General features: G+C 33.8%; 1 protein-coding gene across 4 annotated transcripts in view; it reads right to left on the bottom strand.

Annotated features, from left to right (window-relative positions):
- Positions 1–3854: 3854 nt before the first annotated feature.
- The window catches only part of ROCK1 (Rho associated coiled-coil containing protein kinase 1), a 145878-nt gene continuing 123914 nt past the window's right edge, over positions 3855–25818 (bottom strand). For 3 of the 4 annotated variants that reach the window (XM_055323997.1, XM_055323999.1, XM_055324000.1), the window contains 10 exons: positions 25002–25095; positions 24480–24568; positions 20759–20947; positions 19325–19484; positions 12570–12640; positions 12283–12371; positions 8047–8125; positions 7626–7887; positions 6728–6935; positions 3855–5403 (listed from right to left, as the gene is read on the bottom strand). In XM_055323997.1, coding sequence (XP_055179972.1) covers positions 5397–5403; positions 6728–6935; positions 7626–7887; positions 8047–8125; positions 12283–12371; positions 12570–12640; positions 19325–19484; positions 20759–20947; positions 24480–24568; positions 25002–25095 — 1248 coding nt within the window. In that variant the 3' untranslated portion in view covers positions 3855–5396. The remainder of the gene's footprint in view (positions 5404–6727; positions 6936–7625; positions 7888–8046; positions 8126–12282; positions 12372–12569; positions 12641–19324; positions 19485–20758; positions 20948–24479; positions 24569–25001; positions 25096–25818) is intronic. The other variant, XM_055323998.1, reaches the window with a different exon arrangement.

The following is a 25818-nucleotide window of genomic DNA, read 5'->3' as shown; positions in this document are numbered from 1 at the left end:
ATCCATTTAGATTCCCACCAACAGTGTATAAGAGTTCCTTTTTCTCTACATTCTCACCAATACTTTTTTTGTCCTTTTAATTCTAGCCATTTTGACAGGTGTAAGATGATGTCTCATTGTGGTTTTGATTTGCATTTCTTTGATATGTATCTGTTGGCCCTCTGCATAAATGTCTATTCAGGTCCTCTGTCCATTTTTTGACTGTTTTTTGGTGGTGTTGTGTAAGTTCTTTATATTTTTTGGATATTAACCCCTTATTGGATATATTATTTGCAAATATCTACTCTCATTCAGTAGGTTGCCTTTTCATTTGTTAATGGTTTCCTTTGCTGTGCAAAAGCTTTTTCTTTTGGTGTAATCTCAACAATTAATTTTTGCTTTGTTTCCTTTGCCTGAAGAGAAATATTCATAAATATACTGCTAAGGCCAATGTAAAAAAAAAAATAAATACTGCCTAACTTTTCTTCTAAGATTTTTTATGGTTTAAGGTCTCACGTTTAAGTCTTGAATCCATTTGAGTTTATTTTGTGTATGTGGGTATGGTATAACTAAGTGGTCCAGTTTCACTCTTTGTTGAAGAGACTGTTCTTTCTCCATTGACCATATAAGCATGGCTTCATTTCAGGGTTTTCTATCCTGTTTCATTAATCTATGTGCTGATTTTTGAGCCAATGCCATATTATTTTGATTACTAACTTTGTATTATCTTGAAATCTGGAACTTCAGCTCTGTTCCTCCTCAATATTTCTTTGGCTATTTGGGGGTCTCTGTGGTTCTATACAAATTTTAGTATTATTTGTTCTGGTTCTGTAAAAAATTGTTGGCATTTTGATAGGGATTGCTTTAAATCTGTAGATAGCTTTAGAAAGTATAGAAATTTTAAAAATATTAATCCTCCCAATCCATAAGCATAGCATATCCTTCCATTTGTTTTGTGCCATCAATTTCTTTCAATTATTTATAGTTTCAGAGTATAGGTTTTTCCCTTCCTTGGTTAAGTTTATCCAACAATTCATTAACATCTATTCAGAGGAGATATTTAATTTTTTGTGCTTCAGGCTTTCTGTATGTTAAGTAGAATTATTGTTAGTCTTTCTATACCTCACAAAATTCCAAGTTATATATATTCTGAAGATAATCACTAGGAATGGGGGTTAGGGATGGAGTTTAGGAAGGACAGACATCAACTGTTAACCATATACATTTTTGTGTTTCTTTATTGCAATATAATTAACACTAAAAGATTTGGGATAAAATATACCTAAAACATTCAGTGCAGCTTTATACACACATATTATTCAACCAGAAATTGATTCGTGTGGTAAACATAAAAAACAATTGTGATTAAGATTTCTAGTGGATTAAAAAGAAAAATCTCATTAGATAGGTTATCAGAATATGACCATTTATTTTAGTAATCTTATATGGAAAATATTTGATGTTAATAATTATACTTATTTAAGTCTTTAATTTCTCTGGTTTATACATACCTGTCTTAAATGTCTTTATACATCTTTCAAGTGGATTTTTATTGTAAATATCATTAAATTTTTTTTCACTAATTGTTGCTAGTATATAGAAAATTTATTTTTGTGTATTTATCTTGTATCTAGTGGTCTTTGAACATTCACTTAAATCATTTTTAGACTTCTACATATGAAATTACGACATTTGCAAATATGTCCCCTTTATTTCTGTGCAGTAACTTAACATGTTTACAGATTGGAAGATAAAATTTTAAAGACGTTAATTCTCCCCAAACTGAATGCAGTCCTGATTAAAATCCTGGCAGGGTCTTTATTTATTTATTGTGACATATTTTTAAAACTTCTGGCATCGACTGGATATCCATTTGGAGGAAAAAGCAAAAAACAAAGCCCTTGATTTGAACTTAACACACACAATTCCAGTTGGATGACAGAATTTAATGCGAAAGTTAAAACAACAGGCTTCAAGAAGCTGATACAGGATAATCACCTTCTATAACCCTGGGGAATAGGCAGAGGTTTCTTAACGGAACACAAAAAGCACTAACTGTAAAGGACAAGATCAATAAACTCGACTTCACTAAGAACTTTTGTTCACTAAGTGATATCACAGTTTTAAAGAAAGTGTAGTAGACAGTATATACCATTCAGTCAATTAATTTTTAAAAAGACATGATCTTTAACCAAATAGCTGCTAGTAGTTGTGTTTCATTCTCAACAGGAAGCATTGTGGAAGTGTCACGAATTGAAAATTAAGAACTGGAAGCTCAAATCAGCAACCCAGTAAGAACCAACACATTAATGTGATTACTAAATTTGGTTATTATAGAATTTCTAATGATATGAAAACTTATGAGAACATATTTTATCAAGCAAAGTTTGATTGCCATGTTTGGATTATTTTTTAAAGATTTTATTTATTTATTCATGAGAGACACACAGAGGCAGAAACAGGCAGAGGGAGAAACAGGCTCCTCATGGGGAGTCTGATGCGGAACTTGATCCCAGGACCCCGGGGATCATGGCCTGAGCTGAAGGCAGACGCTCAACTACTGACCCACCCATGCATCCCTTTTAAAAAATGTTTAAATGGCGTGTAGACAGGTTATTTTAAGCTGAAAGTTCATATAATGACAAGTGACCCACAGTTTTCAGCCTATAAATAAGACAGTGGCTGTTTTCTTTCTAGCCTGGAGTTCTGGGCTCAGCTCAAGCTTGAGGTGTGGCCAATGGGCACACTTGATTTCGAACTTCTCAGTGTCTCTTCCTGTAGTAAAGTGGACAGAAAAGTGAAAGTACATTTCCCAGGTTTCCTTGCAGCTAGAGTTCTGGATGTGATTTAGTTTGGGACAAGCAGATGTACACATAGAAGGCGTGAGATGATGCAAATTTTTCCTGGGCAGTGTTGACAGAGATTCCAGTATCCAGACACAAGGCTCCTAAGTGGCAAGAGGAATGGTAGAAAGCATCTAACTTGGTATGGGTTGTACGAGGCATAGCAAAAAACTGTAGAGAACCAGCAGTAGTGTGCCATCCTGATCATGGCACTTTGCTGGTCCTTGCCATGTTGGTATACTTTGGGATTGAGTGGTTTTCTATACTTAGAAGCAGCATTCTTGGCTGCCCTGGTTCTACAATGTGGCATTTAGAGCTATTCCTCAAATCTCTGTCAGTTCTCAATAGTTTCACGCTTGGGTGGTTTTTTTTTTTTTTTAAGTCCTCTCCTTCTTAAACTAATTAGAATTCTGTTCTCTGCACTTTACTTAACCTTACAGAGCCATGTTACAGTACAGAGTTTGATACTAACAATATAGCAAGCAGCATGAGTGTCACAGTGCTGTCAGTTCTCCTTGCCCTCCAAAGAGATGTAGATGCAGAGCGGCCCAGGGGAGTGCTGAACATGCAGTGGATTTGCACTACAGCTGAGGAAGCTGAAGTTAGGGTATCTGAATCTTTTATAAGGAGCACAGGCAAATCTGCCAAATTTTGCTCTAGAGGGAGACATTATCTTTTATTATACTGGACAGTAAACAACCTGCCTTTCTTGTGAGGCAGACATGACACTGTCCAAGACTGTTCACTATACAAATCTCTTTAGTAAAGATAGTCTAGAGCTAAGGCTGTCAGAGCCACTGCTCGTATGAGATGGAGAAATGCAAGAGATCCACAGAGGGTTGTTTCCCAACAGACATTAGTCAGCTTTTTTTCAACTGTAGCCCTTAGTTTTAGAGCCCAAACCAGATTTTCTTTTAAAAATTCACTTTAGTCATGGAATTTAACAAACATTTGTATACAGTCAGGGACTAATTTATAACATGGTTTCTATTCATTTCAGCAATGAGAAAACACCAGTCATTATTAAAGGTATCCATCCATAAATTACTTTTATTTCTCATTAAATGAGCACAGAGTCATTAGCATATTAATAACAGATATGTTTATTATTACATATCCATCAGTGCGGCTTTCAATACCACTTGAAACATGCATATCATCCTAGAGACAAATCAGTTTTCCAGTGCTTCTTATTTGATACACATTACTGCAAAGCCATTATAAATTACTGAGGAGGTATTTGGTTAAAAAAATAAACAATAAATCATACTGCCCATATGAATCAACTCTTGTTATTGGACAAGAGTTTAACAGTATTTATCTGGTAATTCCTATGTTAACTGGAAAACATCACAGACGTATTGCCATAATTTTCTTTTATATTGATGTAACCTACATATTTCGCAGAATTTTATAAAGTCATTCATTATTGTAGCAGGTAGTTTAATGCAAAGATTGTGCTCAATTTATGAAAGTCCAGCAAACCTCTACATATTTTAAATTAAACCAATTATCAATGAAAAACCCACTGACATATATAATTTTTTGAAAATATGTTCTTTTGAAATTTCTGTATTTAGTCATGGCAGTAAAATAATTCTTTCAAATTAAGGCACTAAAAGGGCAATGCAACTCCCATTGAAAGTGTTCTAAGAATAATTTACATTTCAAACAGTGCATACATTTCTTATATGTTTGTTAACTTAATGTCTTTATCACTTAAAACCACAAAGAAATACATTATACAATTACAGAAATGATGTACCCCACAAAATGCTTTTAAAACTTGGTTCTTTTGTACAGTTAGTTCCTAACGTCTCTAGTAGTAAAATAATTCAATATGGCTTGGCAAAAATGCATAGATTAAATGTAATTTTTTTTCCTTCTCCCATTCCCCAATCTATAAACGTGCTGAAACACATACAGTATTTTGTAAAGCATAATGTAAAATGTAAAATATTTATTCTCATAAGTCCGCCACAGGCAATCAAAAGTGAGGCTTTTAAATTCTACAGTGAGGGCACTGAAGTCAAGTGATGTCACTGCTTCCTTAAAATAGTTTTGTATAGTCTTGCAAGAGCACAAAGACTGAAGTCATTTAAAAGAATTTCAGTTGTCTCATTTTGAGATATTTTCTTTACTCCTTCCATGAGCTGATCTTCATAGTGATGGCCATTCCACTTGAAAGTGAAAGTCCCTTCCTCTCACTCATATGAGGAAAACTGTGTTCTATCATGATTGACAGGCGTTTTCTTAGAAATTCAAAAAGGCAGCACCTTTTTAAAAAAATATATCTACCTAAGCTTTCCCCAAATTGTACTTGCATTACATAGTAATAATTAATCTAATCTACCTGTAGGCAAACCCGCAATTTAAAACAAAAAAACAAAAAAACCCTCAGTGTGTTTTTGTGCCAAAGCAAGGACAGAATAACAGCAATCTTAACCCTGAAGCCTGTGATATTTGTGTCAAAGGAACAGCCTGTCTGCTCTGCATTGTTAAAGAAGCCTGGTTTATCAGGTAGCATTCCACACGAATCCAAAAGGCATTACCACAAGGCGTTAAATCACACTGTTAACTGCTGGGGAGAGAGGAGCAGAAAAAAAAATTAACTTAAGAAATAACTCAGTTTAAAAATACAAGAAACAAAATTGCAGGGTAAATATACATTATCTTTGTATGCGATTAACAAATACACACAATTTGGAAAACAGGAAAAGGAAAAATATATTTAGTGTTATTTTCTTCTTGCTTTTACTCTATTTCAAACACATGGTGTTCATTTTTTTTTGTTGTTTTTTTACAAAGCTATCATTCAATTTTAAATAATTCTGGATATAGTTTTATCTAATACAGGAGAGAAGTGATCCAGGATTTTACAGAAATAAGGAGTGAAGTGGTAATATACTGGAGTAGTATGACAGCTGAAGAATACAGAAAGTGGAATGCTTATTAGTCATTTCAAAGAATTAGAATTGGTTATTGATAATACGGAGTAAAGAAATGGGATGAATTAAAAATGGTTTTAAGTCTGCTTGGGGGACTCGAGTGACATTAACAGAGAGGCAAATCAAGGTTAGGTCTTACTTTTAGATTAAAACATTCCTTTTAGTGTAGGCATTACACTCCAGGAAAGTTGGTATTTGGTATAGGAGAAAAACTGAGACTTTAGAATTGGATAAAAAAAATAAAAATAAAAAATAAATAGGAGGGACGCCCATGTAGCTCAGCAGTTGAGCATCTGCCTTCGGCCTAGGGTGTGATCCTGGAGTTCCGGGATTGAGTCCCACGTCGGGCTCCCTGCATGCAGCCTGCTTCTCCCTCTGCCTATGTCTCTGCCTCTCTCTCTGTGTCTCTCATGAATATATAAATAAAATCTTAAAAAAAAAAAAAAAAAGGTTTCAACCCTGACTATGCCACTAGCTTGCCCTGGGATCTTGTCTAAGTGGCTTAACTCCTCTAGATCTCATTTATTCATGTACAAAATGAGAATGAGATGAGTATCATAATCTCGCTTCATGAAAGGGTTTAATTATGTCCTGTAATTGCTTATTATAGCATACAAATATTTTTGAAAAAATTCTATCAAAATCTGTTAAAAAAAAAAGAGGGAGATACTTAACTAGGAAGTTTATTTGCAACATCATTATCAATGATAACACCAAATAATTTTGATTAAAAAAAATCTATGCCAACATAGTTAAATTTAAAGAAAAGATGAGCAAAGTTTTATATGAATCTATTTAACTTCAAAAAGGAATCAAACTAATTTGTGAAGTCATTTCAAGTCATATTGCTTAGTTACAAATGATGTCCTCTATAGGGAAAGAATTAGATTTTAGATTTTAATAGATATTAACCAATCGCTTTCACATTGTCAAAAGGTTAACAATTGCAATCCTTACCTAGTTTTTCCAGATGTATTTTTGACCACCTTTCGGAAAGACTGATTTGCAGTAGATCTTGTAGAAAGCGTTCGAGGCGATGCACGAACAAAACCAGATGGTGGATTCTTAGGGATCTTCTTTACCAAATGTGTTACCCATTTTTTTTGTTCATCCTGAGAACATGCTAACAGCAGCATATCTCTTGCTGACGTTACATCGTAACTTACTATGTTAAAAAAAAAAAAGACACAAAGTCATACACAATCATTTAAAATGGCCCTCCTGAAGCATAATTTATAAGTTCTTAAAATTTTAAAAGATTACTATGCTTTTTTTTTTTTTAAGATTTACTATGCTTAATTAAGCTTGGAAAATATCTCTTTCTCCTTAATTAAGGCTGAAAATTTAAAAAGAAAACAGAAGCTATTAAGAAAAATAAAGTTCAAACAAATACAAAAAAATGCAGGAGTGAAACAAGTTAATGTATTTTTAGAACATAAGTTTCTTATCTTAAAATAGCTATTGTCTTTCTATCAGGCTACATCTACTAAAACTAGAAGACATTTGCCTATTATCCAGTATATTGGTCTAGGCAGTGAAAAACACACAAAAAGAAAAAAGGAAGTAAAAATTCAAGGACAAATAATGCAGTGGAACTCACCTATAGTCCTTCTCTCCAATTTAATTTCTTAGAAGTACGTTTTTACAAAGGAGTAATTCTCTTTAAAAACATTATTTCAAAGCTAAATCTGTAACTGTAAAAATGACAGCTACACGTTGCTCCATCAGTGCCAAAATATAACTGTTTATAATCTCTTCAAATTGGTGTAGAAAATGCTACATTTGAAGAAGTTATTTAAATGGGGCTTAGTTTTCTGACTTTTTATAAATTGCAAAAATAATTTTTATGCCTTACCTTTACATGGAGAAATTAAATCCTCTTTCTTATCTAAGTGATCTCTGTGGCACTTAACATGGCATCTTCGACATTCTAGGGCAGGAGGTGGCTTAAAAACATGCCAGAGAGGTTTGGCACAGGCCTCACAGTTGGCGGGGAAGTGGTAGAGTGTAGGAATGAACTCATGGCCTTTGTGGTTTTGAAAATTAGTCTTTTCAGCTTGTTGTACTGGTTCCATCTCTACATCTTTTCTACATTCACCTTCATTTGCATATAGTATCTATATTCAGGAATGGTAAAAGGAAGATTTTAAAAAGTCTTAATTTGTACATATAATCTTCAAATGTATAAAAAGCATTGGTGTGCTTGCATTAACTTCACAAAATGCACTTAGTATTTAAATAAAAGATCTTCTAAAATTGGAATTTAAGGTCTTTACCTGGAATATTTTAGGAATTTCTTCAGTTTCAGCTCTGTAAACATCTCCTTGGGTTACGGGTCGAACATGAAACAATTTACTAAAATGAAAATATATATAAGCTGTTATAAAAACTTATTTAAAGTAAAAGAGAGACATTTCATTAAAAAGGACATACAGACTGCAAATAAAAACATGATAAGATGGTCAACATCATTAGTCATTAGGGAAATGCAAATTAAAATCAAAGTATCGGGCAGCCTGGGTGGCTCAGTGGTCTAGTGGGCCTTCAGCCCAGGGTGTGATCCTGGAGACCCGGGATCGAGTCTCACATCAGGCTCTCTGCATGGAGACTGCTTCTCCCTATCCCTGTGTCTCTGCCTCTCTCTCTCTCTCTCTCTCTCTGTGTCTCTCATGAATAAATGAATAAAATCTTAAAAAAAAAAAGAGTAGCATGACAGGTCCCTCCGATGATGGAACTATAGTCTGTTTTTGGTGGTGATCATATGAATCCATACATGTGATAAAGGCATACAGACTGGAAAGAAGTACATGATTATATTTGTAGGAAAGTCCTGTGGAAGCCACAAAAAAACACAATAAAACTAGTAAGTAAACAGCAAGATTAGAGGATTCAAGATCGATATATGAAAATGAACAATACTGGCACAACCAGATATCTACATGGAAAAACATACACATACACAATCAAAACTAACCTCAACTGCAACCTCTTACCAAACACAAAAGTAAATCTGGAAATTAATCTTAACTTAAATGTAAAGCCTAGGACAATAAAGCTCCTAAAAGAAGGTAGGCAAAATTTCTTAGACTACAAAAGGTTGTTAATTCTTTTTAAAAACTGATAAATTGGCTTCCATTAAAAGACACCATAAAAAAAATGAATAGGCAGGGCACAGATTAGGAAATACTTGCACTACATATTTTTGACACAGAACTCATGTCAGTCTATTTATAATAGCCCCAAAACTTATGTCAGTCTATTTATAAAGCAACCCAAATGTTCATCAACAGAAGGGATAAACAAATTGAGACATATTCCAATGGAATATTACTCAGCAATAAATAGAACAGACAATTGATACACACAGCAAAACACTAGGCTGGGTGAAAGATGCCAGGAAAAAAAAGTATACTGTAATAATTACATCTATATGAAGTTCTAGAATAGGCAAGACTCCGTAATAAAATTCTGATGATCTTTTCTCCCCCCTCCTGAAAAGAGTATAAGTGGGCTTTCTAGGGTGATGGAAATATTTTTTAATCTTGTAATGAGTAACAATTACATAGGTGTTTATAATTGTCAAAAGTCAGTGAATACAACACTTAAGATGTATGCATTTTATTATATAAAAATTATGCCTCAAAAAAAATAAAAATAAAAATTATGCCTCAATAAAAAAGATAACCAGCTTTCATCAATCTGAAAGTACTGAACTTTTTTTTGAAAGTTGAAAAATGAGGTCTTTAATATTGGTGTTTATGTATGATTCCAAATTTTCACAGCTAATGCTTCTTTAAAACATTAGGAAATCAAGAGAGTATGGAATTGGCACAAAAACAGACACATAGATCAACAGAACAGCATAGAGAGCCCAGAAATAAACCCAGGTGTTTATGATCAATTAATCCATGACAAAGGAGGCAAGAAAACAAAACAGGAAAAAGTCTCTTCAACAAATGATGCTGGGAAAACTGGATAGCTACATGCAGAAGAATGAGACTGGACCACTGGTTTACACTATACACAAAAATAAACTCAAAATGGATGAAAGACCTAAATGTGAGACCTGAAACCATAAAACTTGTAGAAGAAAACACAGGTAGTAATCTCTCTTACATAAGCCATGCAAACATTTCTCTAGATAGGTCTCCTCTGGCATGGGAAAGTAAAGCAAAATTAAACTATTGGGACGGACTACACTACAAAAAAGCTTTTTACACAGCAAAAAACACCATAAACAAAATGACAACCTACTGAATGGGAGAATATATTTGCAAATGATATAAGTGATAAGGAGTTAATAGAAAAAATATATAAATAAAGAACTTATAAAATTCAACACCAGCCTCCCCAATAATCCAATTAAAAATAGGCAGAGGACGGTGCCTGTATGGCTCAGATAGTTAAGCATCTGCCTTCTGCTCAGGTCATGATCCCAGGATTCTGGGATGAAGCCCTGCACTGGATTCCCTGGCTCAGCTGGCAGCCTGCTTCTCTCTCTCTCTCTCTCTCTCTCTCTCTCTCTCTCTCTCTCTCTCTCCCCCTCTACTCGTCCCTGCCCCTCGTGCTCACTTTTTCTCTTACCTGCTCTGTCTCTCAAATAAATAAGTAAAATTAAAAAAAAAAAAAGGCAGAGGACATAATAGAAACTTTTCTAAAGAAGACATACGGATGGCACAAATGAGAAGACATTAAACATCAGTAATCACCAGGAAAATGAAAATCGAAACAGCAATGAGATATCACCTTATACTGTCAGAATGGCTAGAATTAAAAATATAAAAGATAACAAGGATGTTGGCAAGGATGTAGAGAAAAAAGAACCCTCATGCACTGTTGGGGGGACTGCAAGCTGGTGCCACTATGGCAAACAGTATGGAGGTTTTTCAAAATATTAAAAATAGAATTACCATATGATCCAGTAATTAATTCCACTATTGGATTTTTACCCAAAGAATATGAAAACAGTAATTTGAAGGGATATATGCACCCCTGTGTTTACTGCATTATATATAATAGCCAAGAAATGAAAGTAACACAAGTGTATAACCATAAAGTGAAAAGAATATTATTCAGCCATAAAAAATGAAATCTTGCCACTTGCAATAACATAGATGGAGCTAGACAGTATAATACTAAATGAAATAAATCCACCAGAAAAAGACAAATACTGAATGATTTCACTCACGTGGAATTTAAAAAACAAATGAACAAAGAAGAGACAAACAAAAAAGTACCAGACTCTTAAAAACAGAGAAAAAACTGACGGTTACCAGAGGGGAGGTGGGTGAGGGGATGGGGGAAATAGTTGAAGGGGATTAGGATTATACTTCTTTTTTTTTTTTTTTAAAGATTTTATTTATTTATTCATGAGAGACACAAACAGAGAGAGAGGCAGAGACACAGGCAGAGGGAGAAGCAGGCTCCAGGCAGGGAGCTCAATGTGGGACTTGATCCCAGGTCTCCAGGATCATGGCCTGGGTTGAAGGTGGTGCTAAACCGCTGAGTCACTGGGGCTGCCCAGGATTACACTTCTTGTGATGAACACTGAGTAATGTATGGAATTTCTGACTTATTATACTGTCTGACTTATTATACTGTACACCTGAACTAATATAACACTGTACGTTAATTATACTTAAAAAAAGAAAAAAGCTGGGAAATAAAATTTCAGTACTCTCTGGTAGTTGCTTAATTCTTTTTACACTCTATCTATTACTGACTTCATAAATGTTTAATTCCAAAGGAATGGCAATACTTCATTGTATGTTTATATTTTTCATGAATAGCACCCACCATATATCATTTTGAATTTATACTTTGTTCCATGTTTTACCTTTTCTACTACTACCTGTGAGCTCCTTAAATATGGAACCATCTTACTTATCCTTGTACAATCTCTAGCACTATGATGATACAGGCAGCAGTGCTAACGAAATAGTTTAAGAATGAATACAAAGGAAAAACCCTAAGCTTATTAAAGGTCTCTGTGACCTAATATTAAAAACAAAAGATATATTCACATTTCCTTAACAGTGACTGCATAATCATATACAGTACTTTTGGAGATACTCTCAAAACCTAACACCAAAAACAAACAAAAAACAAAATAACACCAAAAAACACTTGAAAAACATCTGTCTTTAGAATACATGAATCAGCTATGCAAAAATTTCCCTCCTACATTTTGCTGAAGATTTAACATAAAGTTTTAAAACTTGTAAGAAAAGTAGGTAATGTCATTTAAATAACAAAATATAAACTCTAAGTCTAGGGGCACCTGGGTGGCTCTGTCAGTTAAGTGCCTTGGGGTCAGGTCACATCAGCCCACGTTGGACTCCCTGCTCAGCAGGGAGTCTGCTTCTCCCTCTGTCCCTCCTCTTGCTCATGTTCTCTCTCTCAAATAAGCAAATAAAATCTTAAAAAAAAAAAAACCCTAAATTGTAAGTCTAAAAATAATTATCATAAAGTTAATATTTAACTGATTTGAATTTCAACCAAAGGCAACTTACTCTATGTCCAATACCATGGATGGATTGGATTGTTCCTTATCTTGTTCATCATTATAGAACAAAATTTTTTTGCTGCTTACCACAACATACTGAAATGAGAAAAAAGGGGAAGATATATAAGAGCGATATTAACTTGGCTTAAAATGATAAGCACAATACTTGCCATTTATGTCTAAAGTATATTGTACTGCATCTAAGATTAATGTTAATAATAGAGCAATTAATACAAGTTCTATGCTTTAAAAGTAAAATATACAACAGATTAGAAAAGAAGAGGGATATAATACCTGTTTCTTCCAGCCATATCGTTTGATGTTTCCTCTATTTGGTATTGAAAGCCAACCTTCAATTCTTGACTCTAGGAGAAAAAGAACATACAGTATTCAGTCTCATTGTAACAAGAGGAAAAACTATTACAGGTTGTCTGACAGCATGCAGCAACAGGCATTTGAACACAGCTAAATGAATAAGTGCTACAATTTGCTCTTTCATGCTTCAATCACACAAATCAACTTTAATGGCCATACAAATATTGCAGAAAAAAATTCCAAGCCAATTTCCCATAAAATTAACATTTAGTGCTCAATTATAAAAGTATGAAGTAAAACAATACCCTCAAGAGCCAGGCAAGACTGGAATGGATTGCAGCTTAAATGGGATATGATACAGAAGACTTTAAATATCATTTAACACTCATAAAATATTTAGCAAAAAAAAAAAATGCAGCAAGTGGAACAAATCAGAGCGATGATTTACACAAGAAAGAGCAAGCAAAAGTATAGAGAAGGGTCCTATTACTCACAGAAGATAAGAATAGAAGATAAATAAATAAGGAATGCAGGCAGAATCAACTAGATATAAAGAATAAGAGACAAGCATTTTATTTGTTTTCTCAGCACAATATTCTGATAAACTTTTTGGTAAAACACCTATAATAATTTCAATAAAGTTAATCCAAATCTGGTTGGGGGGTTACTTAATTCTAGAGTTAAATCCAATTGTAATTCTTATCAAACTAAAGAGGTATAAATGAAGTCTTTTAAGTATGTTACACCAGAATTTAAAAAACAGCAAAAGAACATAAAATTGAGTTGGTCAGCTGATAATATTTTAACAAGTTTGTGAATACCAGAAATTCCTTAATGAATTCAATCAAGGCATTTCAAAATAAATATTGTTACTTTTTAAAAATAATTAATGTTTATTAGAAATATCTGGAGAAAAAAGGATTCTGTTAGAAATGATTATTTTACATCAGGTTAGAGATAAGAGCATTTAATTGTTTTCTGTATCTATCTCATATTTGAAACACAAAAAAGAAAAAAACCAGAAAAGTAGCCAATTAATCATGACCTTAATGGGAATATACAATGCCCTTCTCCACATAACTTAAAGTCTGTTAAACATTTGCCTTAGAGTCATCATAATTATAGGTAACATTTACTGAACATTTATGGTTTGATATGTGCTTTCCAAGTAATATCTCACATCTAACCTATGTATTATCCCATGAATATATGAGATTATATTTCTATGAATACAGGACAGGATAGCTTTTACTATCATTCTCCGTTTGCAAATGAAGACACCAAGGCTTAGAAGGTAAACTGACTTGCTCAAAGGTATATATCAGCATTTGCCAAACCTGTAGTTTACCCTGGCAGGCTAATTTCTGAGCTTGTGTTCCTAGAACACACTGCTAACTCTGTCCTTTAACTAAAAAGCCTTGCAGCTAATTGAATTGGAAGTAATATCTGTCTTGTTCCAACTTCTTCCATGCACCTAATGTCCTTTGCTTTTGTTATTTCCCTTCATCTAAATTGTAGTTGTTAAGGTGGAGAAAATAATGGTAACCTCAGCGTAAAATGATCTTCCTCTTCTCTTAACTCTTTTCTTAGTGCTCTTATTTAGTTTAGCAATAATTATTTTTTCTCCTTAGGTAATGCCTTGGTAAGTTTTTAAAGATCAGGACCATATCCTAACACTATTTTTATATGCCCCAAGACATCTGACATACAGAGTAGGTACGTACTTGACAAAAAACTGATTATTTTGCAATTCTATTTTTTTCCACATTAACCAAAGTCATCCTCTGTAAATAATGGTTATGATTTAAAAATCAAAGGGCAGTTTCATATTAAATAACATGCAGAAGGTTCCTAATCACTCACAAACACTCTATCTTATGAAAGCAACAAGTTACTGCTAGGAAAGTTTCCCTTTAGTGCACCCCAAATTGCAGCTCTTACTCCTCCTACATTTAATACCAGTAATTCCTCACAGAAAAGATGTGAAAGTCATTGAAATCTTGACATTTATATAAAACTGTGTATGCCCAAATACTACTCTCCCCCAGTTATTTCTCTATGAGAATAAATGCCAAAAGTATTAATGCTTCATGGTTCTAGGTTTGGATTAACCTACCAGTGTTCTCTTTAATATATTTTCAATGACTGTTGTGTTTTCCTAGAGAAGTTTTGTACGTCAAAGACATTTTATGACTCAAATAAGCTTAATTTTATATTTGCTCCTAAATGAAGAAATTTGGAACTTGAAAAAAGGTGTTCAGGATATGTAAGTCTGCCAATTTAAAACAATGGCGTTACAGGAGAGAATTTTAGTTTTTCCTGGTGAACTCCCTTCAGAGAAACAGATGAACTAAAGCTTAGGGATAAATTAAAAAATATATACTAACCTCTCTATTTCCTTTACTTACTCCTGTCTTAGAAACAAGGTAAAATACTATTTTTTACACATGTATACCTCCTTTAAAACCATGACCTACGTGGCAATCTGAAAGTTTTAAATTTCATCTTCTATACTACAAACACAGAAATCAGCTTCTCCAGATAAACAAATGTTGAGGACTTCTAACTCTAGATTACCATAAATAATATGGTACACAAAAAAGTACAAAGTACAAAACAACTTGGCTCCAGCTCTTAAGGGTTCGTAGAGTTATTTTAACTTACCAAAAAAATTTAGGTATGTATCTCATTACAATATCAACAACTGATTCCTTTACCCAAATAAGAGACATAGAGATTAACTATATATATAAGTCAATATCCAGTACAGCCAGTTTACACATCAAAGCTAACTGAAGACTACCGAAGTTTACTTGGGTAAATATATACTGCTTAAGAAACAGAGCTAAGGAACCATCCAAAAATTTTTTATTCAGGAGTGATATAAAAAATGAAATTAACCAATGCTCAAGAATTCAGATGCATTATCTCCAATTATTGATTAGATTTGGGCATTCAGAAGCTCTCATATACTCAAATACTTGGACACACTAAGAAATTCACTATTTACAGATTTAAAATACATAGACGGAGAGAATGATGCAGATAATCCATGAGATAATGAATATTAATAGGGTGTAGATATCAGTGTTTTTCCTAGGTGCTTCATCTACTTCTACATTCTTTTCAGATTATTGGTCAATGGTTCCAAAAGAAGGAAAGAGTAAGAACAAGGGAGGAGAGGCAGTTATCATGTTACTCTTTTTGTCATCGAGGAAATAAGCAAATCTTAAACCCAAGTGTAACTTCTGAATTTACAGTAGCTAGGCCACAACCTGCTACAGAACAAAAAGGAGGATGATGACATGAAAGAATTAGGAGAATAAAAGTGATTTTAAGAACTTCAAAGATTATACGACATAATTTTTTTCTAAGCTTTTTTAGAATTGGGAAACTTAGAGATTTCATCTCATTAAGGACATAATGCCAACTAAGACTGTTACAGAGGCTTAGCTCTAGATATACATAGTAACTAAATGAGAATCTTTATACTGAATGATGAAATCTGTAACTAAATCATATTATCAGTTCATCCATCCAACTACTTAAAAAGTAATACATCTCGGGGCGCTTGGATGGTTAAGCATCTGACTCTTGGTTTCAGCTCAAGTCATAATCTCAGGGTCCTGGGATTGAACCCCACCTCAATCTCCCTGCTCGTGGGGAGTCTGGTTGTCTCCCTCTCTGTCCCTCCCCCTGCTCTCTGCCCACATGCACACTTGTGCTCACTCTCCCTAAAAGAAATAAATCCATCTTCAAAAAAAAAAACAAACCCATCTCACTGGACTAAAAATATGATCCATGTTTCAAAAGGCCTTTAACTGTTGAGTAAATCTATCCCATCCAAAGTTCTCCCCTTTCAGTCTGTAGTTTATTTATTTTTATTTTTAAAAAAGATTTTATTTATTTATTTATGAGAGACAGAGAGACAGAGAGAGAGAGAGAGAGAGACTGAGAGAGAGGCAGAGACATAGGCAGAGGGAGAAGAAGGCTCCATGCAGGGAGCCCAATGTGGGACTCGATCCCAGTACCCCAGGATCATGCCCTGAGACAAAGGCAGACGCCCAACTGCTGAGCCACCCAGGCGTCCCAGCCTGTAGTTTAATTTACTAATTTTCTAAACTAAGTTAATCATTAGTCATTATCTTCAAAAATTTTAGATACTTGAATCATAAGCAACTTTCTTAAATTAAGAGCGACTACCAGGGCATCTGGGTGGTTCAGTTGGTTAAGCACCTGCCTTTGGCTTAGGTCATGATCCCAAGGTACTGGAACTGAGCCCCGCGTGGGGCTCCCTGCTCAGCAGGGAACCTGCTTTTCCCCCTCCCTCTGCCAGTCTCCCTGCTGTGCTCTTCCTCTCTCTCTCAAATAAATGATCTTAAAAAAAAAAAAAGAACGACTATCAAAATTCTTTAATGGTTCTTCCTATGATTGTGAAACCTAAACTTTATTTGCCAATATCCATTTTTACCTATCTAGTAAATGGCAGAATTAGAATAGATTTTCAATTTATTAACAAAATATGACACAAAAAAGGATAAAAAAAAAACCCACTGATTATCCATTACTTTCTACCTACAGTATGAAAGTTAGCACTATAGAGATCTATGAATGTAAAGTTTTAAGACTAAGAGCACAGTAATAAGAGAAAGAGATACCTAACTGGTCTCCTTTTATAGCAATGAGAATGGCTACCAGTATCATTTTTTCCCCTCACTTGGTTTGAACTTAGAAAACCTTAGCAACAACGTCTCTGAAAATACAGTTATTCTAAGTAACAGAATGGAGCCAGGAGCAACATTTTATAATTTCTTTGCTGATTGATTCCTATGTGGATTTATTAGGTCAGGATTCTGAAATCTAAATGGACCCCAACTTAAGTTTGCCAGTCAAACCATCTGATCATTCTTTGAGTTTAGTTTTCTTCAGTGAGCCAGAATGGAAGAAAAACTCATTACCCTCCTCCTCTTTAGATGTCCCCTAAATGCTTCATTCAATTTAAATTTTTCTAAATAATATTTACCAACAATGTCTCTGAAATGTTTAACCTAATACAAAGAAAGCCAAGGCATACATAATAAGACATTATAATCAAAGTTAAAGGGAAATGGGTGAAATAAAGACAAAAAAACCTGGTCAGGATATTTAACTTCCACTAAATGGAGTAAGAATTCCTTTAATAAATAACTTAAGAAATACCTTGAAGAGGCACTCTAAGCTACAATTTTCAGTTCAACAACTGAAAGAATGAAGCCAAACACTCCTGAAAGTTATACTTATTAAAGGTTCTTGTTAAATCCAAAGTGATTCTCTGATAAAGGACATGCACCTATTGGATTCTCAAGAGGCACGAGGTTTCAGAGAACCAATAATGGGAAAACAAAAGGAATTCCTTGACCATTGTAATAAGAAATTTCACTCCCTGCCCTTCTCAGATATCTGACTGAGATATCTATAGATATAAAACATATCTGAGATATAAAAACACAGAAGAAAGAGGGCAGTGATTACATGGTATACAAGTAAGAGTTAAATTCACCTCTGTCTTTGAGAACAATAAATAATATTTTCTAAGTAGTCTATCAAATTTTTTATATCAAATTCTCAAAAAACCCAGTATCTGTCAAAATAGAATCTCTTAAAAAAAAAAAGAATCTCTTTAAAATATGCTGCTTTATAAATATCTTTCTATTAAAACATTATTCAGGAAATACACAAATTAAAATTGATTTTCAAGTTTATGACCATATAAACAAAACTTCCAAAACCTTCAGCTAAGGATATGTAATAGGTCAGATGTGTATGTGTATATAAATATTTATACCTTTAAAATATGCAATGCATTTTTTTTTATTTTTTTCAAGGGCATTTATTTTTTATTTATTTATTTATTTTTTTTTATAAATTAATTTTTATTGGTGTTCAATTTACCAACATACAGAATAACACCCAGTGCTCATCCCGTCAAGTGTCCCCCTCCGTGCCCGTCACCCATTACCCCCACCCCCCGCCCATATGCAATGCATTTAAAAAATATTTATAACCTATTCATTTCTAAATTGACCCTATGTGTATTGCTCACTCTGTTAAAAAGATATAAATATACTATAACTTACACTACAATCAACCTAAGAATGGGTGCTTATTTTTAATTGATTCTCTACTGGAAAAAGGACTGAAGAGTCTGAAGTCCTAGATACTCACTTTTGCCTTTAATTGACTCTGCCCCCTCACTGCATTTCTTAATTCCTTTTATCTATTTCTCTAAATTTGAAACTTAAAGTCACCAAAGATGATCACTATTCCATAAGAAAGGTCCCTATATAGGCTGCTGTGGTTCCAAGTACAGGTTTTAGTTTTTGCACAAAAATACATAAAACAAAAAATACATTAAATATTGAAGAGCTGCTATTCATGAAAACATGTTATTTTCTTTAAACAGTGAAAGCAGCAGCTTTAACTTTTACCATGTAGTTAGAGGTGTTCATAGGTTCATAAAGCTCTTCAGATTTCTATTCAGGTAGAGCCTCTCAGATTTATTTTAATAGCCTAAGATTTGTTCTGACTGCTTTTATTCTGTAAAATGCAAACAGAATCAGACTTTGGCTATTCAGAAACATAAATTTCTTAAGGATTCATGGGAAAAATGACAAAGGGTAGAAAGCTAAATGAAAGAAGTAACTAATTTCCATGACATTTAAGCAACCTGAATGAAGTAACGGAAATATTCTTACCTGGAAGGTTTCCATCAGTTTCATCAGCACTAGGAAAACTAGCAATACTTGTAGAATCTGAAAGGTCCAAAAGTTTGGCACGCAATTGCTCAATATCACTCTCTTTGCTAGCCAATTGCATCTGAAGCTCATTCTTATGCGTACATTCTTCTACCAATTGCTGTTTTTGAAAAATAACAAGATAATAGAAAAAAATCAATATCAAATTTCCAACATTAAGAAATTAAGAATTAATGGAGCTGTAAGTGATAAAGAATCTAAAACTGCTATCACTAAAAACTTACTCTAAATTTCATGGATGCTTACTACCACAGATTTTTTTTTTTTAAGATTTAATTTATTTATTTATGAGAGACTGAGACACAGGCAACGGGAGAAGCAGGCTCCATGCAGGGAGCCTGATGTGGGACTCAATCCCAGGACTCCAGGATCACACCCTGAGTGGAAGGCAGATGCTTAACCACTGAGCCACCCAAACATCCCACTACCACAGATTTTGACTTAATTGTAAAAATTCAAGTTCTCTTCCTCAATAATACATTGCTTAGGTAACTTCCTTTTCTCCTTGCTTTAAACAAACTTTTTGTTTTTACTTTTTAAATATAAAGCAGCTGGGGCATCTGGGTAGCTCAGTTGGTAAAGCATCTAACTCTTGATTTTGGTTCAGGTCATGATCTCAGGGTCACGAGATCAAGGCCTGCATCAAGCTCTGTGCTGGGGATGGAACCTGTTTAAGAGTCTCTCCTTCTCTCTCGCCCCACTCCCTCTGTCAAAATAAATAAATAGATACAAAGCATCAAAAAAACAAAAACCAACCACCTCTTCAAACTTTAGGAAATACTCTTATGGCTCCAAATGGAACAGTTTCAAAGGTAGAGTAAGCTTCTCAGTATGGTAAAACCATAAATGATAGTGCTTTTATCTAAGCAGTCTAGGTCCAGAGACCATGTTCTCAATTTTGTGCTATTAACAAGCCAGGAAATATCAAAAAAATTAAGATTGGTATTTGATTTCTGAAAAGTGAGTCCTGATTAGAGAAAACAAAAAATCTATAATTCTTCAAATCCTTTATCTCAATTATAGTTAATATTATCCTACTCATATCTCAATTTCAATCTAAAACCAAAGCGGCAAATCCTTGGCTGCTTCTCTCAAAGGAGCCTCTCTAATCAAGTAAATGCTCATGGGTAAAATTACTCAAATTATTAAAAAAAAAAAATTACTCAAATTATCAGGGTTAATAGGCAACAGTATATTTCTAGTTTTTCAAAATCATGGTTCATATTAGAGTAATAATGATCAAGTTATGGAGACTATAAACCTGAATATGCATTTTTATACTAAAAAATCTAGTCAGGATCAATAGTTAATAGGTATAAATAGCAATAACAAATTAAGAAATGAATCCTACAAACACACATACATAAACCTTACCGCTTGCATGTCATTCAGTTCCTTCTGATGCTTCACTACCATCTGGTTGAATTTCTCTCTTTCTTGGTTGAGTTCCAGTTGGAGCTTTCGATTTTCCTTTTCTTTCTTTCTCAAATCCTGTGTGTTAGCTTTCTTTCTATCAATTTTAAAATCTTTCCGATTCATTATTTCTGCCAACTTGTTAACAGCCTATTAAAATATTAAAATATTATTAGTAAAGACCTCTATCATTGCCATCTAATTTAAATCTCCACTAAAATCTATTTTTTTCTTCAAAATCAGGAAGCAGGAGTATGTGTGTGTGTGTGTGTGTGTGTGTGTGTGTGTGTGTGTGTGTATGTGTGAATAAGAACCTAATGAAGGGTGGGACATGGTAACCTGTAGCACGGGTACCTATTATTGTTTTATATTGTTCAAATGTAAGAACCAAACAGGCTTGCAAAACCCATTTATCATTCAACAATTATTCAGCACTTGTTATTTGTAATGTAAGCACTCTGATTGGCACTAGATACAAAAATAGATATACGGGGGCCTCCTGGGTGGTAGTAGAGTTGGTTGGGCCTCTAACTCTTGGTTTCGGCTCAGGGTTGTAGGATCCAGCCTGGCATCAGGATCTGCACTCAACGTGGAGTCTGCTTGGGATTCTCTCTCCCCTTTCCCTCTGACCATCTCTCTCTCTAATAATACAAGAAAATCTTAAAAAAAAAAAAAAAGAATATAGTTATGCCCAAAGGCATGCTACTCTGGTGGAGGAGCCAAACAAGCACTATACTGTACTATAACGTACAGAGTGGTAAGTAAAAAGAAAAGAGGCAAACAAGTGTGCTATGGGAGCAGTACCTAACTGAGACTAGGGAGGTCAAGGATGGCTTCCTGATATACCTGCATATGTGTCTACATATGTTTCTTAAAAAGACAAACAAGAGTTGGATAAGCAAAAAAGAAACAGTATTAAAGAGAGGAGTCAAGGAGAGCCAAGGATGGCATTAAAATCAGATCAAACAGCACAAAAGGCCCAAGATAACATTTTTCCTTTGGACAAGTAGGAATGTAAGCAGACAGGGTAGCAGACTAGGCCATGCTGAGGTCCTTTTGAATGTAAGAGAAAATGCAAATGTTGGTTGAGGCTAACCCCTTCTGCATATATTCAAAATCAGAAGTGTTAAAAGCATGTAAAGTTAAGCTACATAAACTAAAATATAAATCATGGTATTTTTTTCTGCAATGATATTAAAAAAAAAAAAAACCCAAAGATTTTTCCACTAAGACACAAAAAAGTCTGAGTCACTATCATTTCCATGGCTATGGTCCTATTCTAGGATGAGGAGCCCATAACTTTTTTAATGCAGTAAAAATTTATTTCATTGATTCATAATGGGTATTGTTTTCCTAATAGTAAATCTAACATTATAAGAAAAATCAAATCCAGAAATATATTATGAAGAAAGTGAAAAGCCCTTGTAGTATCACCCATCAAAGAGCACCTCTACTAAAGACTCTTCTTTCAATCTGCTGGGTGTATATCTTTCTAAACTTTTCCCTATGTATATAAGCTGATTATAGATATATTTAAATTAAAAAATGGAACTATGCTGTACATTCTGTGCTGAGACTTGCTTTTTAAATTTGATACTATATCAAATAGGGGAACTATTATTTTCCCATGTCATTATATATATATTTCATTTATTTTTAATGGCTCCTTTACATTGCATAGATGTATTATGATTTGTCAATACTATGCTGATGGGTGGTTGGGTTATTTTTTCGTTATTAAAAATAATGTTGCTGTAATTATATTTGTATATATTTCTTTTGAGCATTTATGGAGTTATTTACATAGGATAAATTCCTAAATGTTCAGTTACTGGGTCAAAGAATATGCACATTAAAATGTGTTTGCTAATTATTCTTATAGTTTACTCGCTCAGATATTTTACAAATAAACTTTCCTATGTTCTTACCAAATACAAGTATTGTATCTTATTTAAATGTGCCCATTTTGGGATCCCTGGGTGGTTCAGTGGTTTGCCTGCCTTCAGCCCAGGGCGTGATCCTGGAATCCCGGGATTGAGTCCCACGTTGGGCTCCTTGCATGGGGCCTGCCCTCTGCCTATGTCTCTGCCTCTCTCTGTGTGTCTCTCATGAATAAATGAATAAAATCTTAAAAAAAAAATGTGCGCATTTGCCAAAAAGATACTTCATTATTGCTTTAATTTCTATTTATTGGTTTCTATTATGGTTGAATTTTTATGTAATAAAGGTCAATCTTTTTCTTTATGGTCTCTGTATGCAAAGGTAAGTAAATTTCCACTGAAGGATTTTCAACAGATATTAAGTGCATTTTTGAAAGATTAATCTAGATGCAACATGAAAAACTGCTGGGAGGGAGAGCAGATAAGTGGCAAAGAAGCTATTACAATTGTTTAATAAAAAAGTAAAAAAATATGTATCTTACCATAAAAATCAACTAAGGTATATGGTACCTTAACGAGAAATTTAAACTACTGGATAACTTAGTAAAATGATAAGATATCAAGTTTTACTGTAAAAATCTGATCTAGCGGCATCATTAAATACACAGCTAAATGATACAGCCACCCCTACAGTTTCTTTTTATTCCCAGTTCTTCTCTCTTCGTTTTAGTCCAGTGTTTTCTCTATCAAATTACAGGTCTTCTGTACAATCTGAAACATGTTCTTACTAGCCAAATGACTAGACAAGCTACTTTCCCTTTTTCCTGTTCCAAGATTTTATTTAAATTCTACTTAGTTAACATATAGTGTAATATTAATTTCGGGAGTAGAATTTAGTGGTTCATCGCTTACATATAACACCCAGTGCTCATTCCAAGAAGTGCCCTCCTTGACGCCCATCACACAGTTAGCCATCCCCCATATCCAATTCCCCTCCAGCAACCTTCAGTTTATTCTAGGTAGTTAGGAGTCTCTTTTATGGTTGTGTTCCCCTCTTTCTTTTCTTTCCCCTATGTTCATCTGTTTTGTTTCTTAAATTCCACAGATCAGTGACATCACATAGTATTTGTATTTGTCTGACTTATTTCCCTTAGCATAATACACTGTAGTTCCATCCCTGTGGCTGCAAATGGTAAGATTTCATTTTTTACTGTTGAGTACTATTCCATTTATATGAATAGTACTATATTCCATATGAATATACCATATATAGAATACTATATATATTATATATATAGAATATACTATATCTACTATATATATTCATATATATGTAAATATATATATGAATAGTACTATATTCCATGTAAATAGAATAGTACTCTTTAGCACATCTTTTTTAACTCAATTGAAAGCCAATTTCCTGAGGAAGTGTTTTATATTTAACGAAGAAAGAAAATTACATTACTTGTTCCAATGAAAAGTTTGAATATTATGACCAAAGTTTTTTTTTTTTTTTAAGATTTTATTTATTTATTCTTCATAGAGACACAGAGAGAGAGAGAGAGGCAGAGACACAGGCAGAGGGAGAAGCAGGCTCCATGCAGAGAGCCTGACGTGGGACTCGATCCAGGGTCTCCAGGATCACGCCCTGGGCTGCAAGCGGCGTTAAGCCGCTGCGCCACCGGGGCTGCCCTTATGACCTAAGTTTTAAGAAAAAGTACACAAATAGCAAATATTAACTTTTGAATATATGATATTCAAATATAAACATATAGAAAAGGCTGAAAGAGTATGTATACCTGCGTTTTAAGGGTTCTCTCTGTATTGATATTCTTTTCAAAGGCAGCCTTAAGATTATTGATCTCCTCCTCCTTCTTCAATTTATATTCTGTTAACAAATTATATAGTGTTATATGACATTAAATTTGTGTTCCAAATTAACAATGTTCTTAATTATTCAAATTAGTATATACTACATCACTTTTAATAAGTTCATTAAAATAATTTTTTGTTCAGCTTTAAGATATAATTGACAAATTAGTAAGATATTTAATCTGTACAATAAGATGATTTGATATATGTATACAACATGAAAGGATTCTCTTATTGAGTTAATTAAGACATCCATCACCTCACATATTTACAATTTTGGGGGATGAGAATATTTAAATTCTGCTAAGATAATTCTTAAGACTATAGAAATTATTTAACCTATGAAAACAAATATTTCAAAAACCTAACACACAATATAAATCACTCAAGATTTACCTCTGAACTTGATTAAACATTATGATTTAAAAACAAAACAAAACCTTACATACCTTCCTCTGCTCTCTTCATTTTATCAGTTAGCTCTTCATTTTCTTTTCTTAATAATTCAATATCTTTGGTTAACATGCTGTTTGTTTCTTCAAGCTTAACAAAACACACAAAGGTTTAAATCACATTCACTCTGCTAGTCTCACATTTAAAATATCCTTTAAAAAATACTTTGCAGGATAAATTAGACAATCCTTTATTATAAAAATGCCTGGTTTCTGGTTTAACATATGTGGACATACTAAATTCAAATATATTTCATTTAACCTTATAAGAATCTTGTAGAATAGATAGTATTTTTTTTTTCCCCAAGTAAACTCTGTATTCCCAACATGAGACTCAAACTCACAACCCTGAAGATTAAGAGTTGAATGCTCTACTGAATGAATCAACCAGGCATCCTGGTATTACTTCTATTTTATAGATGAAGAATCTGAGGCTTAGGGAAGTTAAAGTAAATTGCCAAACCATGTAACTTCTTAGAGGTAAAGCTAGGATTTCTTCAAAAGAAGAAAAATCTGGGGATCCCTGGGTGGCGCAGTGGTTTGGCGCCTGCCTTTGGCCCAGGGCGCGATCCTGGAGACCCGGGATCGAATCCCACATCGGGCTCCCGGTGCATGGAGCCTGCTTCTCCCTCTGCCTGTGTCTCTGCCTCTCTCTCTCTCTGTGACGATCATAACTAAATAAAAAAATTAAAAAAAAAAAAAAAGAAGAAAAATCTAACTCCCCTTCAATCCCTATGATCTATGTAGACAATAGTATAATTTCAGTACTGGTTCCTAGAATTAATTTGTAGATATCCATAAAGAATTTCTCATC

Source organism: Nyctereutes procyonoides, unplaced genomic scaffold (genome assembly GCF_905146905.1).
Source record: "Nyctereutes procyonoides isolate TBG_1078 unplaced genomic scaffold, NYPRO_anot_genome, whole genome shotgun sequence".
NCBI lineage: Eukaryota > Metazoa > Chordata > Mammalia > Carnivora > Canidae > Nyctereutes > Nyctereutes procyonoides.
This window is presented reverse-complemented; position numbering and strand designations above follow the sequence as displayed.